We start from the raw sequence: 27640 nt of genomic DNA on the forward strand, positions 1-27640 counted from the left end.
AATTTTTTGCACTGCGTATCGCAGCAGCCAGCTTTTTTTCATCTTGCCTTGCGGCCAGTTGGCCTATCGCCTATCGATAACTGTGGCCAATAACAATAACAATAACAAAATCAGCTGCAGTTTGTGCCACGCAAAAAAATATCCAAAAACCTAGGCAAAATTTACCCCAAATCGCCGCCCTTAGCAGCCCGAAAACAAAACGAATAGTGATCGAACCGGTGAGCCACGCCCCCGACCGCCCCCGTCGCCCAAGAAGAGCGAAGCAGCGAAGATGTCGTGGCTGAACAGCAGTCTCAGCACACTGAAGGGCCAGCTAACCAATCTGGCCCAGGAAGTGCTGGCCGAAACGGCCGGACCCGGCGATCTGGAGTACGAGGGACATGGCCAGGACACTGAGCAGCAGGCCAAAACGGCGCTGCAGCTGCTGGCCGAGACGCAGGAGCAAAAGGAGCAGCTGGACAGGCGGTGCGAGCAGAAGGATCGGGAGGTAACTCCGCTTCGGGCACTTTTGAGGCTTCCCTCCTTACGCTCTCCCCGTTTCCCATCTTTCAGATTGCCGCCCTGCGCCGGGAAGTGGCCAAGTGGAAGCAGGAATCCAGGCCAGCGGCTGGCACCTCTGCGCCGAAGGAAACCCAATTGGTAAGTGCGACCTGCAGCTGGTGGTTGGGCCATTTCCGGTGCCGGTGGTGGTGCCAGTGCCCTCACTCCGCCTTCCAGGAACTGAAGTCCGTGTGTTTGTCCCGGCTTTATCGCCCATAAGAGCGATAAGCCCAGCTCTCTCTCTCTCCCTCTCTATCCCTCTCTCTTTTGGCCCGGCCACATATCCCTGAATTAATATTTAAACTGTGATAAGCTAGGAGCCGGCACTACCCGAGTTTTATCTGCAGTTCTGTTTTTTACCTGATGCCGAACAATATGTGTGCCACACAGAAAGAAAAATTGATACGATATGACATGATCTGATAATACTCAATCGAACGATTCTAAATCTCTGGGAGGTGTTTAGTTGATGGGTAGGGAATACATCATTGTTATTTTTATTATATTATGGATTGATGTAATTAACAAGTTCAAAATGTTTACATTTTTGTATCATATATGCTGAGCATATTCAATTGGATAATCTTAAATTTCTGGGAGCTGTTTAGCCCCAGGCTAAATTTAATCATATTTAATCTATGTATGAGTAAACTTATAAAAATTCAGAAATATACTTTTGAAATACATAAAGTTGCACAACAAAAAGGCAAAGTTTTAAGTAAAACTGTAATATATCATACTCTTAAAAACCTAATTATATTTATTGTTTTATATAGAGAACTAATTAACAAGTTCAAAATGTGTTCATTGATGTGTTATATATGGGATATTAATTTATATTTTGAGTTTCATTTTCAATCAGATACCAGCATATTCATTTAAAATGTTAAAAGGCACCATTTAGAACATATGAGTACCGATTTGATATTAAAGCTTAAATGTTATTAGCTTTAATAATAAATCATTCTTCAGCAGTTCTGTGGCCAAGCTTATATGCCTTTTTTCCACCTTCAATTATGAATTCAGTTCGATTTAACATAAAGATATACAAAATGTAAGGATCTGTTTATTTTTGATGGCTGGCAGCTTTTCTTTCTGTGCAGCACAGCCGCTTCTCGTTGGAAAACGAAACTATGAAATTTCTATTTGATTTCACATTCGGTTGTATTTGCCTGGCTGTCATAAATCCCTGGTCGGATCTCCTTTTCGATCGTCCCATATGCCTATTGGCCTTATCTGGGCGTGCGACCAATCCCATCCCATCGCTGCCCCCTATTCGACGGTTGCTTGTTTAATTTACCGAATTATTTCTGATTAGGCATGTCGCTAAAACGCAACCCTAAGTGCCTGTGATTCCCGATGGCGCGGTGGGGTGGTTGGCTACGGGCTCCCTTACACACAACTGTACCTGCGACAGAAAAACCAATCCCTCCATCCCTCAGATATCCACAAATATCCACAAAAGAATATGGCTTAGACGTCGACTAACTAAGACATAACCTTCTCTTCCTTATCCAATAAATATTATTTAATGTTGGAAAGGAACCTTATAGTGTGGCAGATATTATTGGATGTTGTCTTTATATTTATGGTCTAGAAATGATACGAAGCCATCATAATGGGCAAAAGTAGCGAAATATGTAAACTCAAATCCTTTAAAAACATAATAAAAATCAACAAGAATAGCTTCCTACAAAAGCTAGAAAGATATAGTCACCCGATCGTCAAATGTTTTTTAAAGTTCTATGTGCACAGCTTTTACACTGTGCGAATATAGTATTTATGGAAGGCTTGCGTACAAAATTTAAATTTAAATTGGAATAAGCTTATCTTACTAAAGTAATTGGTTACCCCGAACCATTTTTTAAACTCTTTGCTACTAAATAAAATCGTATTGCATGAAATAATGTTATTATTAAATGGCTAAATAGCTTACATCATCTACTTACTGTTTAAACGTGATTATTGTTGTATTGAAAGTCGATTTAGGGCTCTGTGCTGTGTGTCAGTTTAAACTGGATATTGATCTTTAAACCTTCATAAACTTATAGAAAATGTTAAAATGATTTCGTATCAAAATCAGAGGAAATAAATTATTCCGCAAAATTGCATCATTTAATATTTGCAGATAACAAATAAACACTTTGCTTATCGCGACAGGCGAAATCTAAGCTGTCAGCGATTCCGGAAATCAATATCCATCCCTTTAAGTAAACTATTTGGTTCTTTCCCTTCAAGTAAACTGTTTCGTTCTTTTTGGGGGACATGTAGTTTTTAGACTTTGAATATTTTCCTTTTTCCTTTATCTAGTCCTTCCTTATATCTCTGTTTTTATTCCCTTGCAAGAATTTGAAAATCTGAAACAATTTTAGCTGTGAATGCCATTTGATTGGAAATTTTATGACGAATCCAACGATGCATGACACTCTAAATTTTGTCCATTATTTCCCTGGCTTTTGACACAAAAACTGATATTTTTACGGTCTTTTTGGGTTTTTGGGAAATAAGAAAATAAAACATTTCCAAAGAATCTTTTTGTTGTAACTTGGCCAAAATATAACGCACAGCCATTGGAATGACTGCTTTGTACAGCTGGCGACCTATAAAATCTATCCCGATCCAGAAAAAAAACATTTTATTTTGATAAAAAAAACGATTTCTTAAAGCCGTTTATTTAAAAATGCCCAAGTTTTGCATTTTTTATGAGAAGTTATTCAAATCAAAATTTAAATGTTTTCAAGAATATTTAATTTTCTTTGCAAGAGCTGCAAGGGTATGTGAACTTCGGCGTGCTGAGGTTTGCTTCCTTTCTTGTTTTTAAATATTTTTTGATCAGTCGTATGGGTACTAAAAGTTTAATGTTTAAATCATCAGATATGTTTTATGTTAATTTCACCGATTCCTAAGCTTTTCAGTTCCGTTCCATTAATGTTATTATAGAGCATGTTTTCCCCGATTTTCCCTCCTGGGTTATCTCACGGTGACTATCTATGGTTATCTACTGGATCGATAGTTGGGTCACCATATTGTTTTGCATAATTGCGCCAGGCGGCCGGCGATAAGTGCACCCCCACATCCTCACCCCCATCCTCAGTCCATGGATATCTGGATATCGGCTCCTGCCAACCATTATCATCCCCATTAGGCGGGCATTTGGGACATCTGCATCGCACCATGTTATGGGTTATCTTATCCGGGTCGGGGCCAAGCTGGCCAGGATCGAAAGGGGTTGGTTTGGTGGCCAGATCTGGGGGCCTATAAAAGCCTGGTTCACCTGCTGGCTGCCATTCATTCGGTTCCGTGTGATCGAGCCACGTAGGGCCCTCAAAGACCCGCATAAAGTGTTAATTTCATACTCGGTTTTTTTTTTCCCCTTTTCATTCGGTGTGCTCAGTTTTGGCCTGAAAATAGTTAAACTACCAAAGAAAAACAAAGTACGAACGCGATTTGCATTCGAAAATCGTGTGAAATTTCCTAAAAAGAAGGCCAATCCTAAGGCGTTTGTAATTTTTTTTTTATTTGTTCTTTGCGTTTACCATTATTTTTATTGCCGGAAATTTCTCGACAACTGAAACTTTTTGTTCGTGTGTTCTGGGTGTGTACTTTTTTGGTATTTATTTTGGGTGAGTTGAAACTTAGTTTTTATACATTCTCATATGCAACAGCCAGCACAGGCGAATTAGTCTAATTGCCAAATTTGAAAGCGCAATGATTTGGTGAGTAGCAGTTACGGCCAGGAATTAAAAACCGAGAACCCTCGACACGAGGCAGCGAACACGCACCTGGCGTTGATAATGAGGTACAAAGAGAAAAAAAGAAATTAGGGTAGATATTTTAACTAAAATTCACTGTTGAGGGGACAGTTTAAAAATACAAATATATATGAGACAAAATGTTTATGTTGCTGGTTTTATTGACTGATAGCTGGCATAGTTTTAAGGCTATAGAAAATGTGAAGAAAAACTCAGAAGTTCGTTTATGTATTCATACAAGTTACATTTTACAAATGTTTTTTAACCTAGTCCCGTTTTCTCGTATTAATGACAACCTAAAGTAGGTATTCCAAATTATTAATACTATAAAACGTGCATTAGTTAAAAGAAATTAGTAAAATATGACTTATTTGAAAACATTTATCCACTACTGTGTTTTCCTGTACAATTTTTAGAAGCTCTAAAATCCTGTCAGCTATTTTCATCGGCTAATAATATTTAAAATATGATTATATATATAACAATTTTTTTTAAAAACAAAATTCAGTGTTACATATGTGATTGCTCTCAAAATAGTAGAATTATTTTAATATACCTATTATTAAAAAGATTGTCTTTTATATAATAACTGATTATACATTTAAAAAACATATAAAGGCAACTTTAATGTTTTTAGCTCCGTTTATTACTTTAATACCCTCTTTCTATATTTTATTAAAAATGAACTACCAGTAGTTTAATTATATTAGTTAAGTAAGCAGGGAAAATGATTTGAAAAGTATCTTATAGCATGCCCTGTTAAATACTCAAAATTTTGACTAAATATTCAATGGCATTACGCACCGGAAACGAGTCATATACGGATTGACTAGCTTACTACCTTACTATCTTACTTTACTGTGTCCATCACACAAAAGCTATATACATCAAATGTATTACATATATTTATGTCGATCAATGAGCACCCCTCCATATGCATAATCATAATTATCGTACGTATCATAGAACGCTCCTGATGGCATTTCATCTTGCACAGATTTCATTAGAGCGGAAATGCTGATTGGTCGCTTGGTTGGTTGGTCAGTGGGTGGTGGGCGGCGGGTGGCGGGTAGGCGGGGTTGGTGTTCCAACCGGTGGGTGGCGGTGGTTGGCAGGTGGCTACTCCATTTTTATTTGTTATTCCCATTTTTTTTTTTTTTTTTTTTTTTTTTTGGACACGTCAACCGTCAAGAGCCAGAGCGAAACCGAAACCGAATCGAGTTCCATTTGATAAACGCGGTTTGTTACGCTCGGCCAAACTGTGTCAAATGTGTCCCAGCTGCACTTGTTGCTACCTCGTTTCACCTGCACACCCCCGACATTCCCAATAATCGGGGGACTATGGTCGACATTTCCCCATTGGCCACGGATCGCGATGCCTCCGTATGCGATATTTAATCATTCTAAACGTTTTCATTCCTATTTTTTCACCCATTTTTATATGCCGTTCTAATTTGTCATGGGCTCAAATCGACTAATGAGAGGAGCTGTGTTTTCAAGTCTACCATTGCTTCCTGATGGCTAATGAGTAAATTTAATAAATCAGGAAAGTGCGAAAGTCTTCCAACTTTCCCTTGCCTCTCCTTTGATTTCAACTGTTAAACTAAAAGTTTTAACTTATTATTGAATGGTATAAAAACCATAGATAACCCCTAGTGATCCACATATTTTTGAGAGCCCAACGAGCCACAATTTATGGAATGTGGCATAATTCTGATTGAGATTCGAACTATAGATGACTCTTAAAAAAATGAATTAATGATTCAATTTACTAGTTTCGCTAGTTATTATCCTTGAAATGAAAGGAGTTTCATCTATTGTGTTTTTAAATTCGATTTACCATTTACACGGTAGCTCTTTGTCGATAAATATCTACATCAACTTCTTGTTCATGTTTTTTCATAATGTTTTTGATAATCGTAGTAACTATTGTTGGGACCTGCACTTATGGTCAGCGAAATCATTCAACTATGATGATGATGATGACGATGATGATAATGCAATCATCAAATGGCTGCTGTCTTTGTATTTGAGCTCACCTAAACACGAATGAAAATGACAATTTTTCGACGTAGTGCCTGGTATTTTTGTGCAGTTGTTGTCTCGTCGTCCAACCACCCAACCACCCACTATCTAATAAAACCACCCACCAACCACCACCCACCTTCAGTTCCCAGGAACTGACCCACGGCCAATGAGATGTCAAACGTTGCATGTCGCTAAGTGCAGTTGCAGTTCGCAGTTCGCAGTTTGCAGTTTAAGTCGCTGCTGCTGCTGCTGCTGCTGCTGCATTTGCTGTTGTTTCTGTTGTTGCTGTCAGATGAGAGCTGCAATTATTTTATAACATTTGTTGTTGCTGATGACTGACATTGTTCGGCTGCCCGTGGGTTCCTATAAACAATCAACGAAGCGAGCGGCCAATTTTCACTAACTGCCACCAACGACTTCAACAACTCCAATAGCAACGGCAAAACGTGGAAAATGAAAAATGAAAAATGGAAAATGAGCTAGAAAATATGGTTGGCTTGCCATTTATACACCGCAGCTTAACATGCTCTTTAAAAACCCAAGCAAAACTTAGATATAGAATCTTAACCAACTTGAAAGTACGATTATTCGTAATACAATACTCTGTAAAGTTGGATCTGATTTTCCAAGAATTTTTTTTGTTTACTAATTGTTGGGATAATTTTTGAAAAGAGTTAGATCTACAATTCTTTTGAAAATATTACTTTGCAGAATGTAATTGTTTCGAGAAATAGCCAACTTCTTTTAACAGTTTTCATTGCCGACTTCTTTCAGGAAAGAGACAACATTTTGTATCATTTTTGATATTTATTGCAATAAATATGATTTGGAAAGAAATACCTATTTTCCAATCACTAATTTCTACGAAATAACTTTTTACAGAGTATAATCGCAGAAAATGAAAAGCTGGCACTCTGAAACAATGCGGGGGAGGGGACCATTATAGACCTAACATCTTGGTCCAAATCAATTTGCTGCCTGTGAATGGGGACTATAGCTTTAGCTTTAGCTTCCAACTCATTCTCAGTCGCTTCCACTTCCATATCCACAGCCACATATCCACGTCCACAAACCACGTGCATTTCCGTTTCCATTTAGCTTCGCGTGTTTGTAACGAGCTGCGCCAGCTTTTGAGGCCTAAATGTCGCTGTCGAGGGGCGTAGAGAACCAGAGGGGGGTTCGCTATTCATTTGCCAGAGTTGCCATGGCCACCAGTGAGTTGCTCAATTTGCGTCGCGTTTAACCTTCGCATGTAATTGCATGTGCTTGGAGCCACCTCCCGAGATTTCACTCATCAGATGCACATGCAGAACCCAGGCTCGAAGATCAGGGGCGCGCTTTAATGGGGATCGTCAGAGCAGGGTAAACTATAAAGAGAATGCAAACCCGAGAAGGGGTTGCCATTAACATGTTTGAGTTAAAAAAGAAGTCAATACAATCATTTAATTTGTTTAATTTATTATTTATAAGTATATACAATTTATAATTTAGCATTTATTATTAAATTTAATAATATTTATTTATATACTTGTCTAACCATTATAATACTAATATATAAAATATGTAGTTTTTTATGATGTTTATGATTTTTTACCCTTTTAATCTTAAGTTTTAGAAACATGTTATGCTGAACGGATTAATAAACCGTAGCCCTCTTCGCAGAAAAGAATATATATATATATAAATATCTCCTACTAGAACTATAGATATTTGAAATGCCTCGATTTCCTGTCAACGCCTATGCCCTGTAGCTCGACTATCGAAATTGGTCAAAATGCATTTGTCACGCAAGCTGCTCGACTGGCAGATATGTGGCATTCTTTTGGCTGATTTATATCGAAGATTGATTGTTTGTGCTTGTGTTTGTTTTAGTTTTTCTTTGGCTCAGTTCACATAGCCTTCCTCTTGGCCACGTTGTCAACCGCTTGTGGCTCTAGGTCAGGTGTCTTATTCTCCCAGACTCCCACCCCCTTTTGGCAATTACACAGTGCCAGCACCCCTCGCAATAAACCACCTCCTCCTCCACAGCTCCCCCTTTAATCTGACTGTATGACTGACTGACTGACTGACTGACTGACTGACTGACTGACTGACTGACTGGCGAACAAATGCTAATAAGCATTAAATTATGAAAAGATTTTTCGTTTGCAGGCCAGTCGGGCCGTAAATGACGAAATTTAAGCATCCATATATTTATGGCCCAGAGTTTTTGCACTGGAAAACTACTGCGGCGAAACAAAAGAGGGGGTTTTGGCAATTTTATTGGCAAGTCGCGCAGTTGCATAAACAGCTGCCGGCGACGACAGCAAATGGAAATATGTTCACCTGTACGCCAAGGCAGAAGTCACAAAATACAGAAAAAAAAAATGTATAAATTTCAAACAACCAAACTAAATACTGCAAAAACTTAAAACTAAAATCCAAACAAAAATAATAGAAAATGGTAAAGGCAAAAGGAAAACGAACAAGCCAGCGAACACGAAAACTAAGAAAAAAGTAGAACGTCCAAATGACCCAAAGTCCATAAAATAGCCGAACAAATTGAGCGAGGCAACCGTCACTCTTGGCATTTTCCAATTAGCCATTTTACCAGCAGCCCTTAAAAAAATATTGCAGAAAAGTAAAAACGCGTTTTGAAAGACTTTCGCATATTTGAAGGTTAGTCATCAGAAGTGTGTCACAAATATACATACAAAGAAAACAGTTGTACAAGTATTTTCAAGCTTAGTTGTATGTACATATTTCATTAAAATAATATGAGATTTTTATTTTCGTACTTAAGGGGCTAACTTATATGGAAAACTGTTAAGCTGTGTTAACTACTTATACAATAAACACATTTCTTAAAGATTAAATACCAAATATAAATGGTAAAGCCTTTTTGTACGTGGACATTAAATTGATTAAGTATATGTTCTGTATACACTTTATGATCTATCTATCCAAACCCTTAAAAATGTGCTCGTAAAAACTATTATTATAATTTATTAATCAACTAAACCGTTTCAGTGTAGTTTTCCAACAACGATGTGCATTAATTTTCCCAAAATAAATCCGAGTTTGTTTACTCTAACTTAAATGGAAATGGGATTTGTTTGCCTGCAAGAATAGTTATTTTCCCCGGCTTCATGTTTGCCTTTTCATTTAGCTATCGTTAAACGGATCTTGGTTGGCCCAAAACGAGAACAATCGCAGCGAGGCTACAAATGGGGGAGATACAGGTAAATGAGAGGTGAGAAAATCCCAGAGATAAGATGCATAGATTGCGACTGAAATATAGAAAATATCGTGGAAAATGGCGTACGCTTTGCAACACAATTAAGTGAAATTCAGAAATAGTTCGGAAGTATAATATTCCAAGTACAAAAATTATTAATAAAAGAAGGAAAACAATGATAAAAACATTGTTTAGACGATTGATAAAACGGCTGCTTGGATAGATAACATAATATCTATAAAGGAGACTGGTTGGAGGTTGTCTTTTAGAGCTTCATTAAAGGAGACTAAGTCCGTTTTGTGGACCGTGTATCTGTGTGCTCATCTGAACATCGGCTCATATATATATTCGCGTCTATGCTCGAGGTGTGCATCTTTGCATCTTAAATGGAACGGTAACGAACCGTCTGGGCGACCGAATTGAAGCGCGTTATTTGAATTTGATTTCTTGTCTGAATTTTAACAGCAACGTGTTAAATGAATGCCAACACAAGAGCCGTGCCCCGAGAGCCGGCGGTTCGGTCTTCATCTTCGTTTCTCAATGCCTCAATACCTCTATGCCTCCATGCCTCTATCTCTATCTGTATATCTATGTCCATTGCGATGGCATTCGTTGCCAGGTAACTAGTATCTACCCATCCAGAGATACTCGCACCTATCCTATCGCTCTCCATGTGCTATGTAGTACCGCCAGCCCATTTACTTTGGATCCGTTCTTCGGCTTCGACTTCGACTTCAACTTCGATATCGACTTCTGCCCGGTCCGATGCGATCTGCTCCAGAGCTCGACGTTTCGTCATCAATCCATCAATCTGCGTATCCGTATCCGTATCCGTATTCCCCGTATTCCCCATCCGCATCCGCAACAGCATTTGGATCTCCGCCCAAAGATCTCCAGCTGTATCTTTCCCTATTTCTCCTTCGGTGACCGCTTTCTTTAACTTATGCACGTAGCTTTGGCTTTGTGTGCTGCTGGTACCGTGTTTTCCACATATTGATCGAACGTGTGCAAATAAAATACAATTTAAATATTTATTATCTTTGCAGTTCGTTAGCATCTTGTATCTGTTTAAGACAGCGGTGTAGTTTGCGCCACTTTCCATAGGGGACTTAGCCAATTGGTTGGTGCGGAGGGGAATTGGTTAAGATTTTTTGGGCCTATTATCATATATACAAGTATTTCGTTTTATTAAATATGACTAACAAAATCCGATAATTGCCTTGGATTTTGTTTTTAATAAAATAGGAAACTCTAATCTTGAGTCCAGCACTCACACCAAACTTAACTGAAGATTTTTTTTATTACAAATTTAAGATATTACAAGTTTAAAAACGAATTTATAGCTCATTTGTCTTTTCTGATGATAGTCATTTTCATATGACATCTAAAAAGAACCTTCCTGAAATACGGATCTTTGCCTTTTAGTATTCTAAGGATCTGGTGCCCCCCTTTTGGGTACGCCCCTGGCTGGGTTTGGTTTGTGTGGCCTCAATTCGGAATGGGGCTCTCTAGTTTTTTTCCGCCCCCCCCCAAAAGGGGTTTTCTTGGACAAATTTCCACGACGAGAAAAAAATGGGTAAGGTAAGCACACAAAAAAAAAAAAGAAAAACGAAACGAAACAGTCCGAAGATGAAGTGAAGCCCACAAAAAGGGTATGAGGAAGAATATATTATACAATCGATTTGAACAATTGGCGCCACAGAGACGGCGACTTTTGAGGGGGGCTGAAGCAGGGGTACTTAACGCATGTTAACGCCGCTGTTAACTTGCACGCCCGATTGATATGGATGTGGAACAAGGAAGCCGAGTACAAGGGTCCCCCCTTTGCCATAGCCATCGCCTTTGACGATTCGCTTTGCATTCGCTTTGCAACAGAACGAAATGCATTTGAAAAGCGGTTGTGTGTTCGTTAGTGTTGCCATTGCTGTGCCGCTGCTGTTTTGTTGTTACAGTTGTTCTACCCTGCTATTGCTATTGCTGATAAAAGAAAAGCCCCAAAACTAATTAACGCCTGCAACGTGTTTGCTGCCTATATGTATACATAGGTATATGTGTGTTATTTTTTTCTAAACATATATATATATATATTTTTTTTTTTTTGTTTTTCCCAACCGCTGATAGTGGCCCCAAACCAAACCAAAAAGGTGCGACAGAGATGGGTTCTAGAACTGAGTGTGTGCGCCTGTGTATTTCTACCTTCATGGGTTGACTGTATTTTTATCTGCTAATTAAACACAGACGCTCGATTGCGCCAGTAACAACAACAACAACAACAATAACAACAATAACAACAATAACAACAACGGCAAAAAACAAAAGCACCAGTAATAACAGCCCGCTTAAAGTCAACGACGTGGCCATATGGAACGCTTGCTCATTCCACTAGAATCCCATATATCATATAATATATGTAGTATATTATATAGCCGAAAATACAGTCCAAAATGCTGCGGTACAATTTCTAATTGTGCTTGGCCAGCAAAAAGGCAAAGTTATGGTTTCGTTTTTCTCCGCCTAAGAAAAAAAATCGCAAAGAAGCTTTACACGTAATATCTATACGACAACTTTTGGGGAGGAGGGTGTTTGGTGTGTGGTGTGTGGGTCTTATCCTGCCATCCCTTTCTAAGCCAAACCCTTTCGACGACTGTGTGAGTGCGTGGATATCTTGGTTATTTGCTTTCTTTTAACAACTTGCTATCTCCTCGCTCTCCCAACAGGCAAAGAGTACAAAAAAAAAAAGACTTTGACAAATATACAGTCAAGCGTCTGTAATTGGAAACAATTTTGAAATTTTCAATGGGCAATTTAAAGTTTCTTAACTCACGGTATTCATTCATGGAACTTGTTTTATTAAATATACTCTAGAAATACATTCTTTAAAATAACAATCATAATTTTTAAATTCCCCCGAGCCCCCGAACTTCAACCGGTGCCGTCAAATTCTTAGGATAATTCCTTTAGTTTAATTGACGTACTTCTTGGATTTATACTTTCAATTGAATAACTAAATTCAGGTTAAAGAGTTGCAGAAAATGAACTTTTCGAAATAGCACTTTAACAAGATCATGATAGAGTTTTTCGACTGTAGGTGAATTGTGTGGGGCGGTGCAGCGGTGCAACATCAGCGCCTTCAGAAGCGTCACAGACGGTAGAGGCGGCAGAGGCGGCAGAGGCGGTACAGACGACTGAGGAGACCGGAGCAGAGCAGAGAGCACACAGCGCTCAGCGCTGAGAACAAACAAAATGAGCAAAATAAGCAAATAAAGCCGTCTCCGGCGGTACAACAACACTAGCGACAACGACAACGACAACTACACCATCACACATACATTAACAATTCTTTAAACAACAAAAAGAAGAAAGAAAAAAAAAAAAAAACGAAAATAAATAAAAACAACAACAAACGTCGCTTAATTTCAAGTTAAATAGCCGACGCGCATTATTTGAGTTTTGAAATGGAGAGCAAGTCGAAGTTACTTGGCTACGTGTGCATATCGCTATATGGATATAAATCCATACATATGTCTATGTATGTGGTACCATGTCCGTCGGTTGTCTAGTGAGGTTATGTACGCCACGGAGCAGAGCAGCTCCCATGATGGATGTCTTTCCATTTTATCCATTAACCCCGTCGCTGATATCTCTATCTCCCCACATTAGTTCGCTCTTTATCTCGGTGCTTTATGCCTTTCATGTGAATCAGAGTTCTGAATCACACACTCGAGATAAACCAGGTTTTTTACGTGAAAGTCCCAATTGCTTGATATCCTTTGGGCCTCTTTTAAAATTTTTGTTAAGCTAAGTTCTTCTAATTTACTACATAAAAAGAAAGCTAAAACACTTTCATTTAACACTTAAGGTTTTTAATTTGTTTAAATAACTACATATGTATGTCCAATTCTTCACTGTGCCAATGACTGTGATCGGAAAATAGTGCTCGCACTATGATTTCAGCAACGCAAAAATTTTAACTTTCAACCAGACTCGGTTTGAGTTCGTATGGATGTACGATTTCAAGCAAATGAAATGACACGAGTGTTGCCAAGAAAACGTTAATCGTAAAACGCATACAATTTAATTTTGAATTGAATTTAGTTTTTGATTCTGAACGCGCTGTGTCTATTGTCTTTCTGAATGCAAGAAATAACTTAAATTGGGGACGAAACACGAAATTATAATTGTACATAACAAGCACTGCTTGGTGTCGTTTGGGCCACTTGTTTGTACTAATCTTAGTGCATCAACGTCCAATGGGCGGGGCAATTAACAAATTGATTTGCTGATGATTGCTGAAATGTCCACTCCGTTTACCACCTCGTTTATAAGTCAATAAAATAATTTGTGTATTAGTTTAGTTGGAAATTTATATTTATTAAGTTGCTCTTCTCCTTGGTTGGTTTCTTTTTCGGCTTTAAATATGCCTTTAAATGTGTATCTTATGAAATATGATTATTTAACTTAGTTTTAGTTCGGTCTAGGAACTACTGTAAATTTTGTTAATTTTCGTTCTTTATTTTATATCGAAATTCTTTCTCGTTTGCTTTTCCTAATTTATTATTCCTATTTAAATTATTTTAAGTTGGGAATAGGGATTACATTTAATACATATTTGTTGTTGTTCTTAAACTTTAGTATTTGATAGTGATACCCATTCACCTTTGTCTTCAATTGTTAACTACTAATGGGACAATATTGTAAGTTCTCATAGTTTAAATGCTTCATTTTAAAGATTTGATTGTAATCCTTTTTCGCCTTGCGCCATCTTGCGGCTCCCACTCGCTCTTCTTTCTCCCACCGCCTCGCTCCCTCTCCGATTGCACTTCGTGGCGGGCTTCGTGTTTTTCCGTTGGCCTCGGCTTCGGCTTCGGCTGCACCTCGGCTGCAACTCCGTCGCGTGCGATCGGCAGTCGCTACTTCCCGGCGGCGCCCTGCACACAGCGATCACTCGTCGATCGGTCGCGCAGCGGATTGGATGTGCCGGTATTATCGCTCCCGCTCTAGCTTCGCTTTGCTCTACTCTGCTCTGCTCTGCCCTGCTCCCCCATTGCCGCTGCCGCTCGCGTCTGCGCCGGTGTTGCCAACCCCCACATTTAGCCCATCAAAAAAAAAAAAATTTAAAAATGAAAATAGAACAGTATCATTTCTAACGTTAAAATATTTTTTTTTTCGGTCTACACTTTTGCTTTCATTGCTTAAAAATCGCGCCGTGTAATGAAGTGAAAAATTAAACTATGTACGAATATGTATTTTTTTAACAACTTTTTTTTATTTGTTTTCGCTTGTGAACAACGGGAATTACTGAATAACTGATTAAACAAAAAACTGAATTACCCAAAAAGCGGGCGAAAAAAAAAAAAAAAAAAAAAAAAAACGAGGCATAAATTCTGCCTAGCTGCCAAATCGAAATGGAAAATCGCCGCCGCTCAGCTGACGAGTAAAAACTGTAAGTTGTTGCTAAATGTAATTGTTGCCTGTAGTTAATAATAATGCCCATTAACTGGGGGTCAAGGGGAGGGGCGAAGTGTAAGGGGAAGGGACGAAGTGCAAGGGGCCGAAAGAAAGAGACGGCACTACTGGAGAGTGACTTGGCTTAAACTTGAGTTATTCCTCACTTTTTGCCTCATTTTTTTCCGTTTAAGCCCGCCTTGACTTTCGACTTTTGTCGCGTCTTGACATCTCCTCTTATTAACTATGTAATTTCCTCTTTGTTTTATTGCACTGCATACACTAAATTATTATTTTTATTACATACCCATTTGTTGCTCTCGAATTGCAAAAAAAAAAACTGGCGAAAATGTGTGTATTCTAAAGTGGTGTGGAGTACGTTATAGTACCTATTAAAATTTTTATTTAATATCCGCAATTTCTGTTTTATTGGGGATTAGAAAAATTGTGTTTTATTTTCCAGTTAAAAAATAAAATATTAAAAAACATTGGATCATTTTATTTAGAAAAATTTTAAATTTATCTCGTCCATTTCCATCGGAAAATCTACAACTTTCCTAAAAGGCAAGCCAATGTTGCTTGGCAGAAATACATCTTAAACTTCAATCATATTTTAATTACCTCGTTGAAAGATTGCTAAATTATAGTTGGTCTTCTAAATGTTATAAGTTAAAAACGCCATAAATTTACGTATATAGCGTGTTCTTGAAACCACTTGAGATTGTGTCATCGCGAGAAGAGCACGTTTTTTACAATCTTCGATGCAGACTAATATACATTAGAGTCTGGCCCAAAAGACGGCAGACAACCGATTTGGAATCGGAATGGGGATCCGAGTTCTTGAGATAAGGATTTAAAATTTTCCATGGGCTAAGTATCGAGGTGGCGCACCACCCTAATTGAGTTAGTGCTTATCACCGATGTTTCGACCATTCAATAATTCGTCATTTTCAATTATATTCCAATCAGTCAACAAAGAGTATTTCAAATGGGGCATTCTTGGGCCCCAATTCGCATATTAACGCATCACAAAGATGACTATTTTTTCTATTTCTATTTGTTATTATATATAATAACATTTTATAATTGTGCTTATTGTGTAAAACCTTATTGTTTAATATTCCAAAAAATGAAGGTGGTTCTATTTATTAGAAACAGAAAATTTAACAATATGATTATTTGACAACTTAAATGTCCCCAATTTTAAGTATCCCTAAAAAATAGAGTTTATGGGCACATAACGATGTGCATTTTTCCCAGTGATTCTTGTCGGACCCTCACAAATCTCCGATTTGCTGACACAGAATTCCCGGTATCGCCAGTGTTTGAATTTCGCTGCGGAATGAACAAGACCAAACACCAGAAATAAATCCAGCTAACGGCCAAATGGGGAGCATATTCTGATAAGCTCCGGTTCCAATTCTAATTCCAATTCCAATTCCTATTCCGATTCGAATTTCGAATCCCACGGGTCGCAATTCCAGAGCCTAGAAAAGATCTGCAGTTGGAAAAATCTGATCGGATCGGATTGGATTGGATTGGATTGGATTGGATGATTCAACCAACTAAATCCAAGAACCGAGCCCCAAGAAGGAAAAGCACGCAGCAATCGGTTAATGTTTATTTATAAACAAAATACGAAATCCCACTGTCAGGAGAAAGAAAAAGGGGGAACTGCGGATATCTTTGTGGCCCGACAGCGATAAGATAAGAAACGCCGGGCTTTTGGAAAAGACGTCAACGGGGTGGCATGACTAAAGCGAAAGCAATTCAAATTAATATTGATCGGGCAGTGCTCCACACGCTTTTGTTTATATTTCCCGATAGTTGCACACTTTCCGTTTTCGCCAATTGAAAGTAAGCATTCGTCAGCAGTACAGCTTCTCCAAGTCTGAGTTATGCTCAAAAACTATAAAGGCTTTTTTTATGGCTGATTTCTTGGAAATGTCTTGATTATTTTTCATATCAAGTACAATTTCATTTTCTATTTTTATAGTTAGACAAACCAAATGTCGTGAAATTAAAAACTATGAATATTAAATCTCAGTTTTTTCTGTAATTTTTGTTTTTAATGTTTCTATTCAGATAAAACTGATGTGTCAAACAAATAGCTTTGTTTGCACATTTCGTTGGGGAATGTTGAAAAATCAGGAAATCAAAATGTTATATTTTGTTATATACCAAAGTAAAATCGCTTAGAAACTTGGAATTGTGTTATCAAGTTTCGACTGAACTTTTTTAATAACTAGGGTGACGCATAAATGTGTTATTTTGTGCAAATAGCATGAGAAATAGTTTAGTGTGAACTTCCGGTTGCTAGGCGGCCATAGCCGAACCATTCCGCACCCTAAAAACCCATGAAACCCAAGGAACCCCCAAAAACCCCCGACAACCTGTTGCTTAACCCCTGTGACAACATTACCATTTTATCTTATCGCAGCGGGAATTTTCGGTGGGTTGGCTCTCGTTAATGGTTAACCAGTGCGTTTGTCTATGCCCAGCCGTATGTCTTTCGATATGTACATATGTCGTATGTCGTATGTCGTCTGTCGTATGTCGCCTTTGTGTGACCTGCCCATATAGCCGCAAAGATAATGTATCGTATCCGATGTGGCACGGTTTGAATTGATCGATTGCGCCGTAGATCGTCGAGATCGCCGAGATCGTGGCCCCTAAGATCCCAGACCGGAGCGTGAATAATATGACCAATATTTGTTAACGAAACACAAGTGTTTTTCACACCCAAACTACATGGCAGCCATGTTGCAAAGTCGTTCTCCGGTCTTTGGTCTTCGGTCTTCGGTCTTGGGTCTTGGGTCTCCATTCTCTGTTCATGTTGATAACCCAGTTTGCACAAGTGTCTTTTCGGCTTTTCTGCTTTTCTGGTTTTCTGGTTTTTAGCTTTTCTGCTTTTCGATACCCTAACCGGGCCGAGAGGGTATAATTACACACTCATGAACTGGAAACGGGAAGGCGGAATGCCGGCCGAACAAACAAACGAAGCGGTTATATACACAGAAATATATGTATATATGTCTATATGTTTTTTACGAGTCTGTCTGCTTTAAGATCCGAGTGTGGGAATGGTATTTCTGTTAGTTTCCCCTCAGGATTTGTGGCGGGCTTATCATGGATCATCCAAATATTTATCGCCTTGTGTTATTTAATCGTTCAAAACATTTTGCCTACGCATAATATACAGATGATAAGCATTTTAGCAATAAAAATCGTCTATAAAACTATACAGTTTTATTTGTTTTAATCTTAAAAATAATATGTTAGTTTCATTTAAATGAAACCACATTATAAATACGTATTTAATGTGCTAGATATAACAGTTGTTTATCACTTTTTTGGCTATAATAAGCTTAAACTCTATGCCAAACGATTTCATTTATTTAAATGCCCTGCAAGTTAGGCTCTGTGATTCATATTCATAAATACGGAGTTGTGTGCATAGACACATGCACGTCGTTTGAGCTAATTTTAATTAACTTGCCATTTTTTTCAAATATTTATTTCGTGGCCTGTTTCCCCTTGCTCGTTGTTGCTCGTTGTTCGTTGGTTGTTGTTAATTTTATTTAACCCATTTTTTTTACGGCCCCTAACATTTTGTTGGCGCTCGCTAAGCGTTCTCGTCATGGGTTTTATGGGGACTTCGTTGTTGCGTTTGCTGGGACCTTATCGCTATAGTCGTCGGCGTCGCAGTCACCGTCGCAGTCGCCGTCGGCAGAGGCGGCCATCTTTGCTCAACTCATCCATAAACTCATTAACGCGCGCATGTCTCACGCGCTGCCACTCTGCCACTGCCTCTGCCTCTTGCACCTGTCACCTGGCCCCTCCTCCTCCTCCTCCTCCTCCTTCTCCATCTCCTCCAGCTCAAATTGCTGCTCCTCAATCTCCTCCATCTCGTCCAGCTGCCATTAGCGTCTGGCAATGCCAATTGACCTGGTTTGGCCAGTGGGCCAGAAGGTGCAAAAGGAGAAGGAGAAGTGGGAGGAGGAGGTGGGTGGGTGGCCAAGTGGGCGACGCCTGCGCAGCAGGTGCCACAACAACATTTGGATTGGCGGCTAGGATATAATGAGCTGGGTGTGAAAACCACCTACCACAGCCAACCAATCCAATCCCACTTTACAGTACAGTTGCGTTTCATTTGGCAATGTTTATAAATAAAAAAACATACATATATTTAACCTTATACCAAATTTAAGGTAGTACAAAATATTCTAAGGATAAATAATATCAGTTATATAAATTAATAGCAGTTTAAATATCTAATCATCAATCATATAAAGTCGGGCTTGAATAAAAAAGAAATAAAAAAAAATAATCATCCATTTTATTTCATTGGAAATAAGATGCTAACAATCAGCATTTACTATTGTTTTAAGATTAGTTTATACTAATACCAATCGGCTCGGACTGCACGTCACAACTTTCAGAATATGCAAACAAAAAAATAAATGTTTTCAAATTACTAGACCAGAGTACCACCTTAAAAAATAAATAATAAACTTTAATACAGATAAAAACAAATTAAACTTTATTTAATTTATATTGCCAAGATATCACTTTCTCTCTCCCAAAACAGTGTATATAATCCAGTATTACAAATGCAGATAACTCATTTCTGTGACCATTTGATTTAGCCCCAAAATTATGACCGATCTATTTATTTTCTCCCTTCCACCCGCAACAGCAGAACGAGGAACAGAATGTGGAGGACAGCTGGTGCTGGGAGCCAGATGGAGGCGACGGGAAGGGATCACCGGCCGGCGGAACGTCGGGCCTGGTGGACATCGCCCTGGGATCCAGTGACGTGGCCCGGCTAAACAGTCGCATTGCCGAGCTGGAGCAGCTCAACACGCAGCTGAATGCCTCGCTGGAGGAGCTGGACTCGCAGCACGAGCTGGCCATGCAGGATGTGCTGGGGCACAAGACGCAGCTGGCGGGTCAGGTGGCGAATCTCAAGCAGCTGCAGGCGGACCGCCTGGTGGAGCACGAGCTGGCCAGTGCCAGGCAGCAGAAGCAGCTGGAAGAGCTGCAACAGAAGGCCGCCGTGGCCAAGGAGCTGCAGGAGCAACTGCAGCAGCGGGTGGACCAGCAGGCGGCCGAGCTGAAACGCGGCGTCATGGAGCTGGCCGAAATGCAGGAGCTGCTGGACAAGCGGGGCCACGACAACGCCGAGCTGATCGAGCGCGTCCGACTGGCCGAAACGGAGCGCGACAGGCTGCTCAAGGATCTGGAGGAAGTGCGCCAGGCCAAGGAGAAGAAGACCTCGGAGTCCTCGTCGAACAGTTCCTCCACCGGCAAGCACAGCGAGGATGAGTTCATACTGGTGCGCCAGACAGATGCCACTGGTTCTGGCTCTGGCTCCGCCTCCGATCCCGATGCCGATGTCGATCCCGATGCCGATGCCGATGCCGATCCGGAGGTCACTGAACCGCCGTCCAAGGAGAAGTTGCGCGATCGCCTCGTCTCCCTGGAGTCACAGATCTCGGAACTGACACTGGCCAACACACAGATGCAGGATGCCCAGCTGGAGAAGCAATTAAGCATCAATCTGCTGGGCGAACAGCTGGCCGAGCTGGAGAAGCGTCTGCGGCTCAGCGAGTCGGAGAAGGAGCAGCTGCAGCTGGACTTGCAGCTGCGCCTGCAGCAGCTAACTGTGCAGAACCAGGAGCTGAAACTGCATGCCGAGGCGGAGCAGGAGGGCCATGCCCACGACCTCGAGGAGCAGCTGAGCGCCCTCAGGGAGGAGAACCAGCGATTGCGCCAAGAACTGGACACCAGCATAGCACAGGCCAAGTTCCGGCAGGCCATTGCCGAGGAGAAGCAAGAGATCACCGATCTGGACGACACGGACACGGAGTACGGAGCCACCTACGAGCTGGACAAGTTGCGTGCTCTGCTGCAGGCCGAGGTGGAGCAACGTCTGGGCAGCTCAACCACCTCCACTTCCACCAACTCCATCTCCCATACGCAGCAGAAACTGGAGCGTGCGTGGAGCGCAATCACGGAGCGGTGGCATCGCCTGGATCTCGTGGAGCAGCGACTGGAGGATGTGCAGAATCAGCAGCTGCTCACCGAGCACGAGAAGAAGACGCTCGAGGCGGACATCTCGCAGTACATCCTGCAGTGCGATGAGCTGATGAAGAACAACGAGCTGCTGCTCAACGAGCTGGACAAGTTCAAGCGCAACAAACTGGAGACCATCGAGGAGCACCACGAGGAGACGATCGTCCAGTTGGAGGCCCAGTTGGAGGATGCCAGGCAGCGGCTGGAGGTGTCTCTTGCCAGCCAACGGCAGTTGGAGACCAAGCTGAAGTCCCAGCTGGAGAGGGGTCCGCTGGAGAGCGATCTGCTGGCCAAAATGGAGCAGAAGGTGCAGGAACAACAACAGCTGCAGGAGCAGCTCAACTCGGCCAACAAAGAGCTGGTGGAGAAAACCAAACTCCTGGCCAGAAACGAAGAACAACTGGCTAAGCTGCAGCAGCAAAGCCAGACGGACCAGGAACAACTGGCCCAAACGCTGCTCCAAAAGGAACATGATCTGAGGAGTCTGGAGGAGCAGCTGGCTCTCGCCAAGCAGGAAGTGGAGGAGAAGGCCATGCAGCACAAGGTGCAGATGGCCAAAATCCAAGGTCAGCTGCAAGCGGACCAGGAGAAGTTGCGCGAACTGCTCCAGCTGCAGGACAAGTTGGAGCAGCAGAAGGAACTGATGGAGGTGGATCAGAACCAGCAGCTGAGCGCCATCAAAAGGCAGCTGGCCGAGGTCACCACTCAACTGGAGGAGTGTCGGGAGCAGCTAAACGACCGGGAAGCGCAACTATCGAAGCTGCAACAGCAATGCCAAGAGGTCAGCGAGGAGAGGACAAGGCTGCAGGAGCAACTGCAAAGCAGGGAGCAGTCAATGGACCTGGACGATCCCAAGCAGATCCAGGATCTTCAGGATCAGCTGCTGGCCAAGAATCAGGCCATAGAGCAGCAGCAAGCCGAACTGGCAAAGCTACAAGAAACGCTAAAGGCTAACGAAGAGGAGCTTCGGGTGAAGCAATCACAACTCCAGAGCCACCAGGATGCCGAACAGAGTCTGCAGCAGCTGCAGCAGACCATCGAGGCCCTGGGCGTGGAGAAGGGCGAGCTGATCAAGGCCATACAGCAGAAGCATCAGGAGAACACCCAGTACTATGCGGAGATCCAGCGCCTGCAGCCCTGCGAGCAGCAGCTCAAGGATCTGGCCAAGGAGCGCGAGAAGCTGCTGGACCAGGTCGGCTTCCTCAAGGAGAAGGCCGACATACTCACCACCAACCTGCTGACGGAGCAGACCAACCAGCGGCTGCTGCAGCAACAGCAGGCCGAGGCCCAGGAGCAGCAGGCCAGTGTGCAGCGCGACCTGGAGCGGCTGAGGGCCCATCTGCTCGAGGTCGAGGAGCTGCACACCCAGGAGTCCGTGGAGTTGCAGCGCGAACTGGAGGAGTCGCGATCCCGTCAAGCGATCCTCGAGCAGCAGGCGTCCAAATCCAGCACGGCCTACACTTCGGCCAGGTGAGTTCCTCCACTATTCCACTATTTCACTATTCCACAGGCGTGGCATTCGATTGGTTGGAGGGGTCACCTTGGCCGCCCATTTGTCATGCAGGCGATAAGCGATCGTTGCTGGCTAATTGCATTCGCCACATGTTCCCACACGATTCCAAAATCGGACCATGCAAATTGCCGCCCATATTTCCGCATGCCTGGCAGCAGCTTTCGCCATCGCCAGCTATCGACAGCTATCGACTGCTATTGCCAGCTGGAAAATCAATTTCCAGTCGCATCGATATCGTCACTGGGTGCCCTCATATAAGAGTCCTTCCACGATTCAGTGCATCCGGGATTGAGATAACAGCGGGCAAGGTTTTAAGTACAGTGTTTAAATATCTTACACATATGCTGTAGAAGTAATAATTCTTATAGCTTACTTTTTTTTGAAGATTTTTTTCTAACATTATCACTAATTCAATGGAAGAGTGACTTAGCTTAGCAATTCATTTCATAATAGAAGGAAGGAATTTTCGGTTTTTTTTTAAAGCCATCGCCTATAAAAAAAATTTCTTACTTAGTTCGAAAAATGTTTTGAGTTTTAGAAGTGAACTAGTTATTTAAAGTGTTGTTTAAATTACTTAATTTCATCAATTTAGTATGTGTATTTTGAGAAATTACATTAATAGTTTAAGGAGCTTTTAATTATAAAAAAAAAAAAAAACATATTTAGAGCATTAAAGCAAGTATTGAAAGCTAAAAGCTTATTAAACAAAAATGGTACAACAGTTCTATTATGAGAACTTGCTATAGTTTGTAGACAATAAGGCCTACAAAAATGTAATAGAATTGAGCTTGGGAAAATTTTCAAGTAAATTATGGCTCTTAAAACGAACCATTAATTTTGTATTTATTTGATGGCTTTTGTGAGTGCTTAATTATTTTCAAACAGTAAAATAAGTGCATATAAAAATATAGATTTCCATTAAAGTTAAGCTTTCTCATGGGGATAATAACTTAATCATTTTATTGCTTTTAGTAACTAAAAGAGACAAAACGAAATAGTTGTATGCTTCGATCTAAGATCTTCAATAAGCCGAATTTAATATGTTCTGTTTCCAATTTGTGCCCTTAGTATCCGGGCGAATCAGCAGGCGGAAACGCTGCAGGCGCAGCACGCTCTGCTCCAACAGCAGCGGGATGAGCTGCTGGCCAAACTGGGCCAGTGCGAGGATCGTGAGCTGAAGCAACAGGCGGCGCTCACCAATCTCCAGTGTGCGCTGGAGCAGTTCCAGAATGGTAATTGCTTCGTTTCCTATTAAAAGCCAAAAACCCAAAAGCCTAAGAGCCATAGAAACCAATTGAGAAATCTTAACCACTTCAGACAAAGACCACGACATCGAGATGGCCACGCAGCGCATCCGGCGCGAGATGCAGGCCCAGCTGGACAGGCAGGGCCAACTCCAGCTGGAGATGGCTGGTCTGCAGCAGCAGCTGGCGGAGGCCAACCAGGGACTGAGGGCTGCTGCCCGGCTCTCCGATCAACTGGAGGCCGGCCAGCAGACGATCGCCGTGCTCCGGGATGAAGGTGAGTCAGCGGGTCACTGGCACAAGCCGCACTGTGTGTATGCCCCTTGAATTTGATGACTAACCCCCGGCATTCCCGGCATGTTCTTAACCCACCCACGGTGTTGCACCTTCAATATGCCCAAATTAAAACTATATACACTCCCCACTCAATCACGCATTCAAAAGTCCCACGCAAAAAACGCAAAAAAAAAAAACAAAAAAAGAAAGAAATGTTTAGAAAATATTATACTTAATCTTTTTGGTCTGAGAGTGAGTGAGAAAGTATGCCAGTGAAAAAAAATAGATAAGAATGAGTGCTGGAGGGAAAGTAATAGGATTAAGAGAGGGAGAAAAGTGTCACATCACACGATTCTCAAAGGTAAATATCAGCTGGTAATTCTGGGAGCTAAGTCTAAATATGAAACACTCGGAATTTCAGTTGGTATCGACTTTTTTGAATTGCATTTTATCACCAAAAGCGCAAAAACTGAAACCAAACACCAACCAAAACTTCAGAACAATTCAACAAAAATTTGCAAAAAAAAAAAAAAAAAAAAAGCGACAAACGAAAAACCGCACACACATAAAATGTACCACAAGAAACGAAAGAAAAACCAATGAAAATACTCGTTTGATTGCACCTACGGCACGTGGCAAAAAAAAAAAAAAAAAAATACTGTATTGGCTGTTAACTGCTCACCACCTCACAACAGGTAAACGACTAATTTGTCCGCTTGTGTGTCCGTTGAAAACAGCTTGAGAACCAACTCCCTTCCAACACCCCAAAAAGTAGTCATTTTTATTAACCCACAATGTTACACCACCCGACACACACACACAAAACAACAACAGACAAACACTGCAAGTCTAACCACAAAAAAAAACCGATCAAAACTAGGCGCCTTAAATGTTGTGATTTAATTAGAAACTATTCTGTGTAACCTTAAGTAGCTTTAGATGTTCGTGTAATTTAGTTGTTGTGCGAAATACGTAGACAATCAAAACCATGTCAGAAAAATACAATTCTTGTTGAATTTTGAAATTTTTATATTGCCATTTACAAAAACAATATCATTTATTTGACGATTTTTAAAATTAAAATATAAACCAAAATTGATGAAAACAATTTAAAATATATTAATAGTAATAGATTTTTGTATTTTTCTGATTCTGTATTTTGTGTAAGCCCACACAATAAAGCCAAGTAGAGTATCTAAAGCTTTAACCCCCTGTTGCCATTCCTTTATTGTCCTTTTATTTAATCAAGTATATGTTGTTGCTTAACTATTATTGTAATTCGTTGCATTTATGATTTTGTTTGATTTTATTTGATTTGATTTGATTTGATTATCCTTATGTACAAGCTATATAAAATGAGCGTTCAAACACACGACACCCAGACACGAGAACCTCTATAAACCGTATAAACCGTAAACCGTACCATCCGTTATCCGTAATTCGTAACCCGTAATCCGTACCAAAAACAAAAAACGAAAAAAAAAAAAAAAAAAAAAAACAATACCAATTGTATCTGCAGCATTGAATAATCTCAATTTGTAAATGTGAGCGGTTTAAGCCATTCGACGCACTCACTTTGCAATTGGAGATTGCTCGAGACTGCGGCATATGCCACATTATTATGTATACACCCTATATATAGCCTATATATCTGCCTATACCTACTCTGCATGTCTACATTATGCATATATATCTGTATGTATCTATCCCCCTTTATGCCTTTAAATATCTAAATATCGTATGGATATGCTGTCTACCTATCCTGTTGCTCTCTGTTGTTGCCCGCTAGCTGAGTTCCGTATTCGAATCTCGTTCTGTATCTAAATCCGATCTGTTTCTGTTTCTGATTCTGATCCTGTTTCCGTTGTCGTGTTCTCGTTTCCCCCTTTATTTTTTTTTTTTTGTTTCCTTTTGAGTTTGTTATTTTGATTTTTGATCTTTGCATTTGCATTTGCAATTGTACATTTGAGAGATTTGTCCCAACTGATCAATCACAAAGCTGATAGCAGAATAAAACTACTGACCAGAGCAGACCAGTCCAGAGCAGTCCAGTCTAGTGCAGCCACTGGGAGCAGAGCTATCCAACGAGTAGGGATCCCTCGCGACGTGAGAAGGAACAGCCCAAGGAGCAGCGTCTGTACGGTTGAGTATTACATCAGGTACTGGTGTGCCCTAAATCCAACAACCAGTACTTATGTCATACTACGCCGTGCACCGATCGCACTAACCGCATGCAAAATACAAAATAGAAACTAAAATATATCCACGCGCGCGCTTCTCCCACACGGATGTGCAACCCCGACTCCACACAACCACATTAATAGCTTGCCAGCAGGCAGTCTGAATACTTATCCAGTTTGGATACTAATCCCTCGTATCCGTATGCTTCTCTTTATTGCCCAGTGGAGAGCCTGAAGGAGGCGAACGGCCAGCTGGAGCAGCGCCTCAGCAGCAGCGAGAGCAGCCAGACGGACAAGATTGACAAGAGCCTGATCAAGAGCCTGCTAATCGGCTATGTGGTCAGTGGCCATGCCGGTGACAAGCAGCAGGTGCTGCGCATGATCTCCTCCGTGCTGGACTTCAATGCCCAGGAGTCGGACAAGGTGGGCCTGAACAAGCAGCCGGGCAGCTGGTTGGGCGCCATCCTGGGTGGCGGTTCCACCTCAACGGCGGCAGCAGGTGAGACTCCATCTAAGTGTATTTTACCTTAAAGGTATTTTAAATTTATTCTTTTTCTAGGATCCTCGCGTGGCAATGACAACCTGGTGCAAGCCTTTGTCCAGTTTCTGGAGCAGGAATCGCAGCCACAGGCGCAGGTGCAATCGCGACCCACACTGCTAAGCATGACGGCTCAAATGGATGTGGCCAGCTCCTCCATCTCCACCTCCGCCGCTGCCAACTCCTCCTCCTCCTCGTCCACGCTTCCCCTGCCGACACAAGCTCGTCTACCGCCGGCGGTGCCAGCAGCGGGGAATCCGGATTCAGTGGCTCCGGGAACACCGCCAGTGGGCGGCGGATCACCACAGTCCCTGGCCATGGGCTCCAACGAGTTCGCACCCACACGCAACTCCAGCTCGATATTGAAAGACATTCTCAGCGACTCCTGATTGTTGTAGAAAAGTCACGGATGACATACTTCACTTCCAAACATTTTTCGTTCTGTCGTCGCGTCTAATTTTTTGATTAATTTTAACATATTTTTATGAAGTTTGTAAACGTGCAATCGGCGCTGGTATTCCCAAACGTATGTCCCACATATATATCTCGCTATATAAACATATATACCTGAACGGGTCCCCAAACAATGTATAATGTCACTGTGTGTATATATGTGTAACGTTTAGCAATTTGTAAATATGTAATCTGCAATTTGAACATGTCGACAGCAGCAGTTGGATTCAAGCACAATGTTTTTTCCAACTTTGCCTGCCTGTGACACGCCTTCACAGCGGCCTTGCTAATGACTAGCCGCCAAATAATAAACAATTAAATAATAAAATTAGCATGCGAAGTTTTTATTTATCTGTGTTCCACAGGGACTCGAAAA

The 27640-nt window shown here is 41.3% G+C and overlaps 1 protein-coding gene across 2 annotated transcripts; it reads left to right on the forward strand.

Moving 5' to 3' along the window:
• The first annotated feature begins 104 nt into the window (after positions 1-104).
• On the forward strand, positions 105-27595 carry LOC108137624 (thyroid receptor-interacting protein 11). 2 transcript variants are annotated; one of them, XM_017259397.2, is made up of 7 exons: positions 105-487; positions 553-639; positions 19682-22530; positions 23642-23805; positions 23891-24094; positions 26497-26772; positions 26833-27595. In XM_017259397.2, exons 1-7 carry the CDS (start codon positions 272-274, stop codon positions 27198-27200), a joined length of 4164 nt encoding a protein of 1387 aa, XP_017114886.1. In that variant the 5' UTR covers positions 105-271; the 3' UTR covers positions 27201-27595. The 2 variants fall into 2 exon arrangements, with proteins under 2 accessions (XP_017114886.1, XP_017114887.1); XM_017259398.2 differs by having other exon boundaries at positions 19685-22530.
• Positions 27596-27640: the final 45 nt, after the last annotated feature.

Source organism: Drosophila elegans, unplaced genomic scaffold (genome assembly GCF_018152505.1).
Source record: "Drosophila elegans isolate 14027-0461.03 unplaced genomic scaffold, ASM1815250v1 contig_149, whole genome shotgun sequence".
Lineage (NCBI taxonomy): Eukaryota > Metazoa > Arthropoda > Insecta > Diptera > Drosophilidae > Drosophila > Drosophila elegans.

What these genes read in the sequence shown, in the direction of transcription:
- LOC108137624 (XM_017259397.2), top strand. Translation starts at nt 272, where the DNA reads ATGTCGTGGCTGAACAGCAGTCTCAGCACACTGAAGGGCCAGCTAACC. An exon ending in ACGGCCTACACTTCGGCCAG is followed by an intron (nt 22,531 to 23,641) that starts GTGAGTTCCTCC and finishes TTGTGCCCTTAG; the next exon opens with TATCCGGGCGAATCAGCAGG. An exon ending in CGCCGTGCTCCGGGATGAAG is followed by an intron (nt 24,095 to 26,496) that starts GTGAGTCAGCGG and finishes TTTATTGCCCAG; the next exon opens with TGGAGAGCCTGAAGGAGGCG.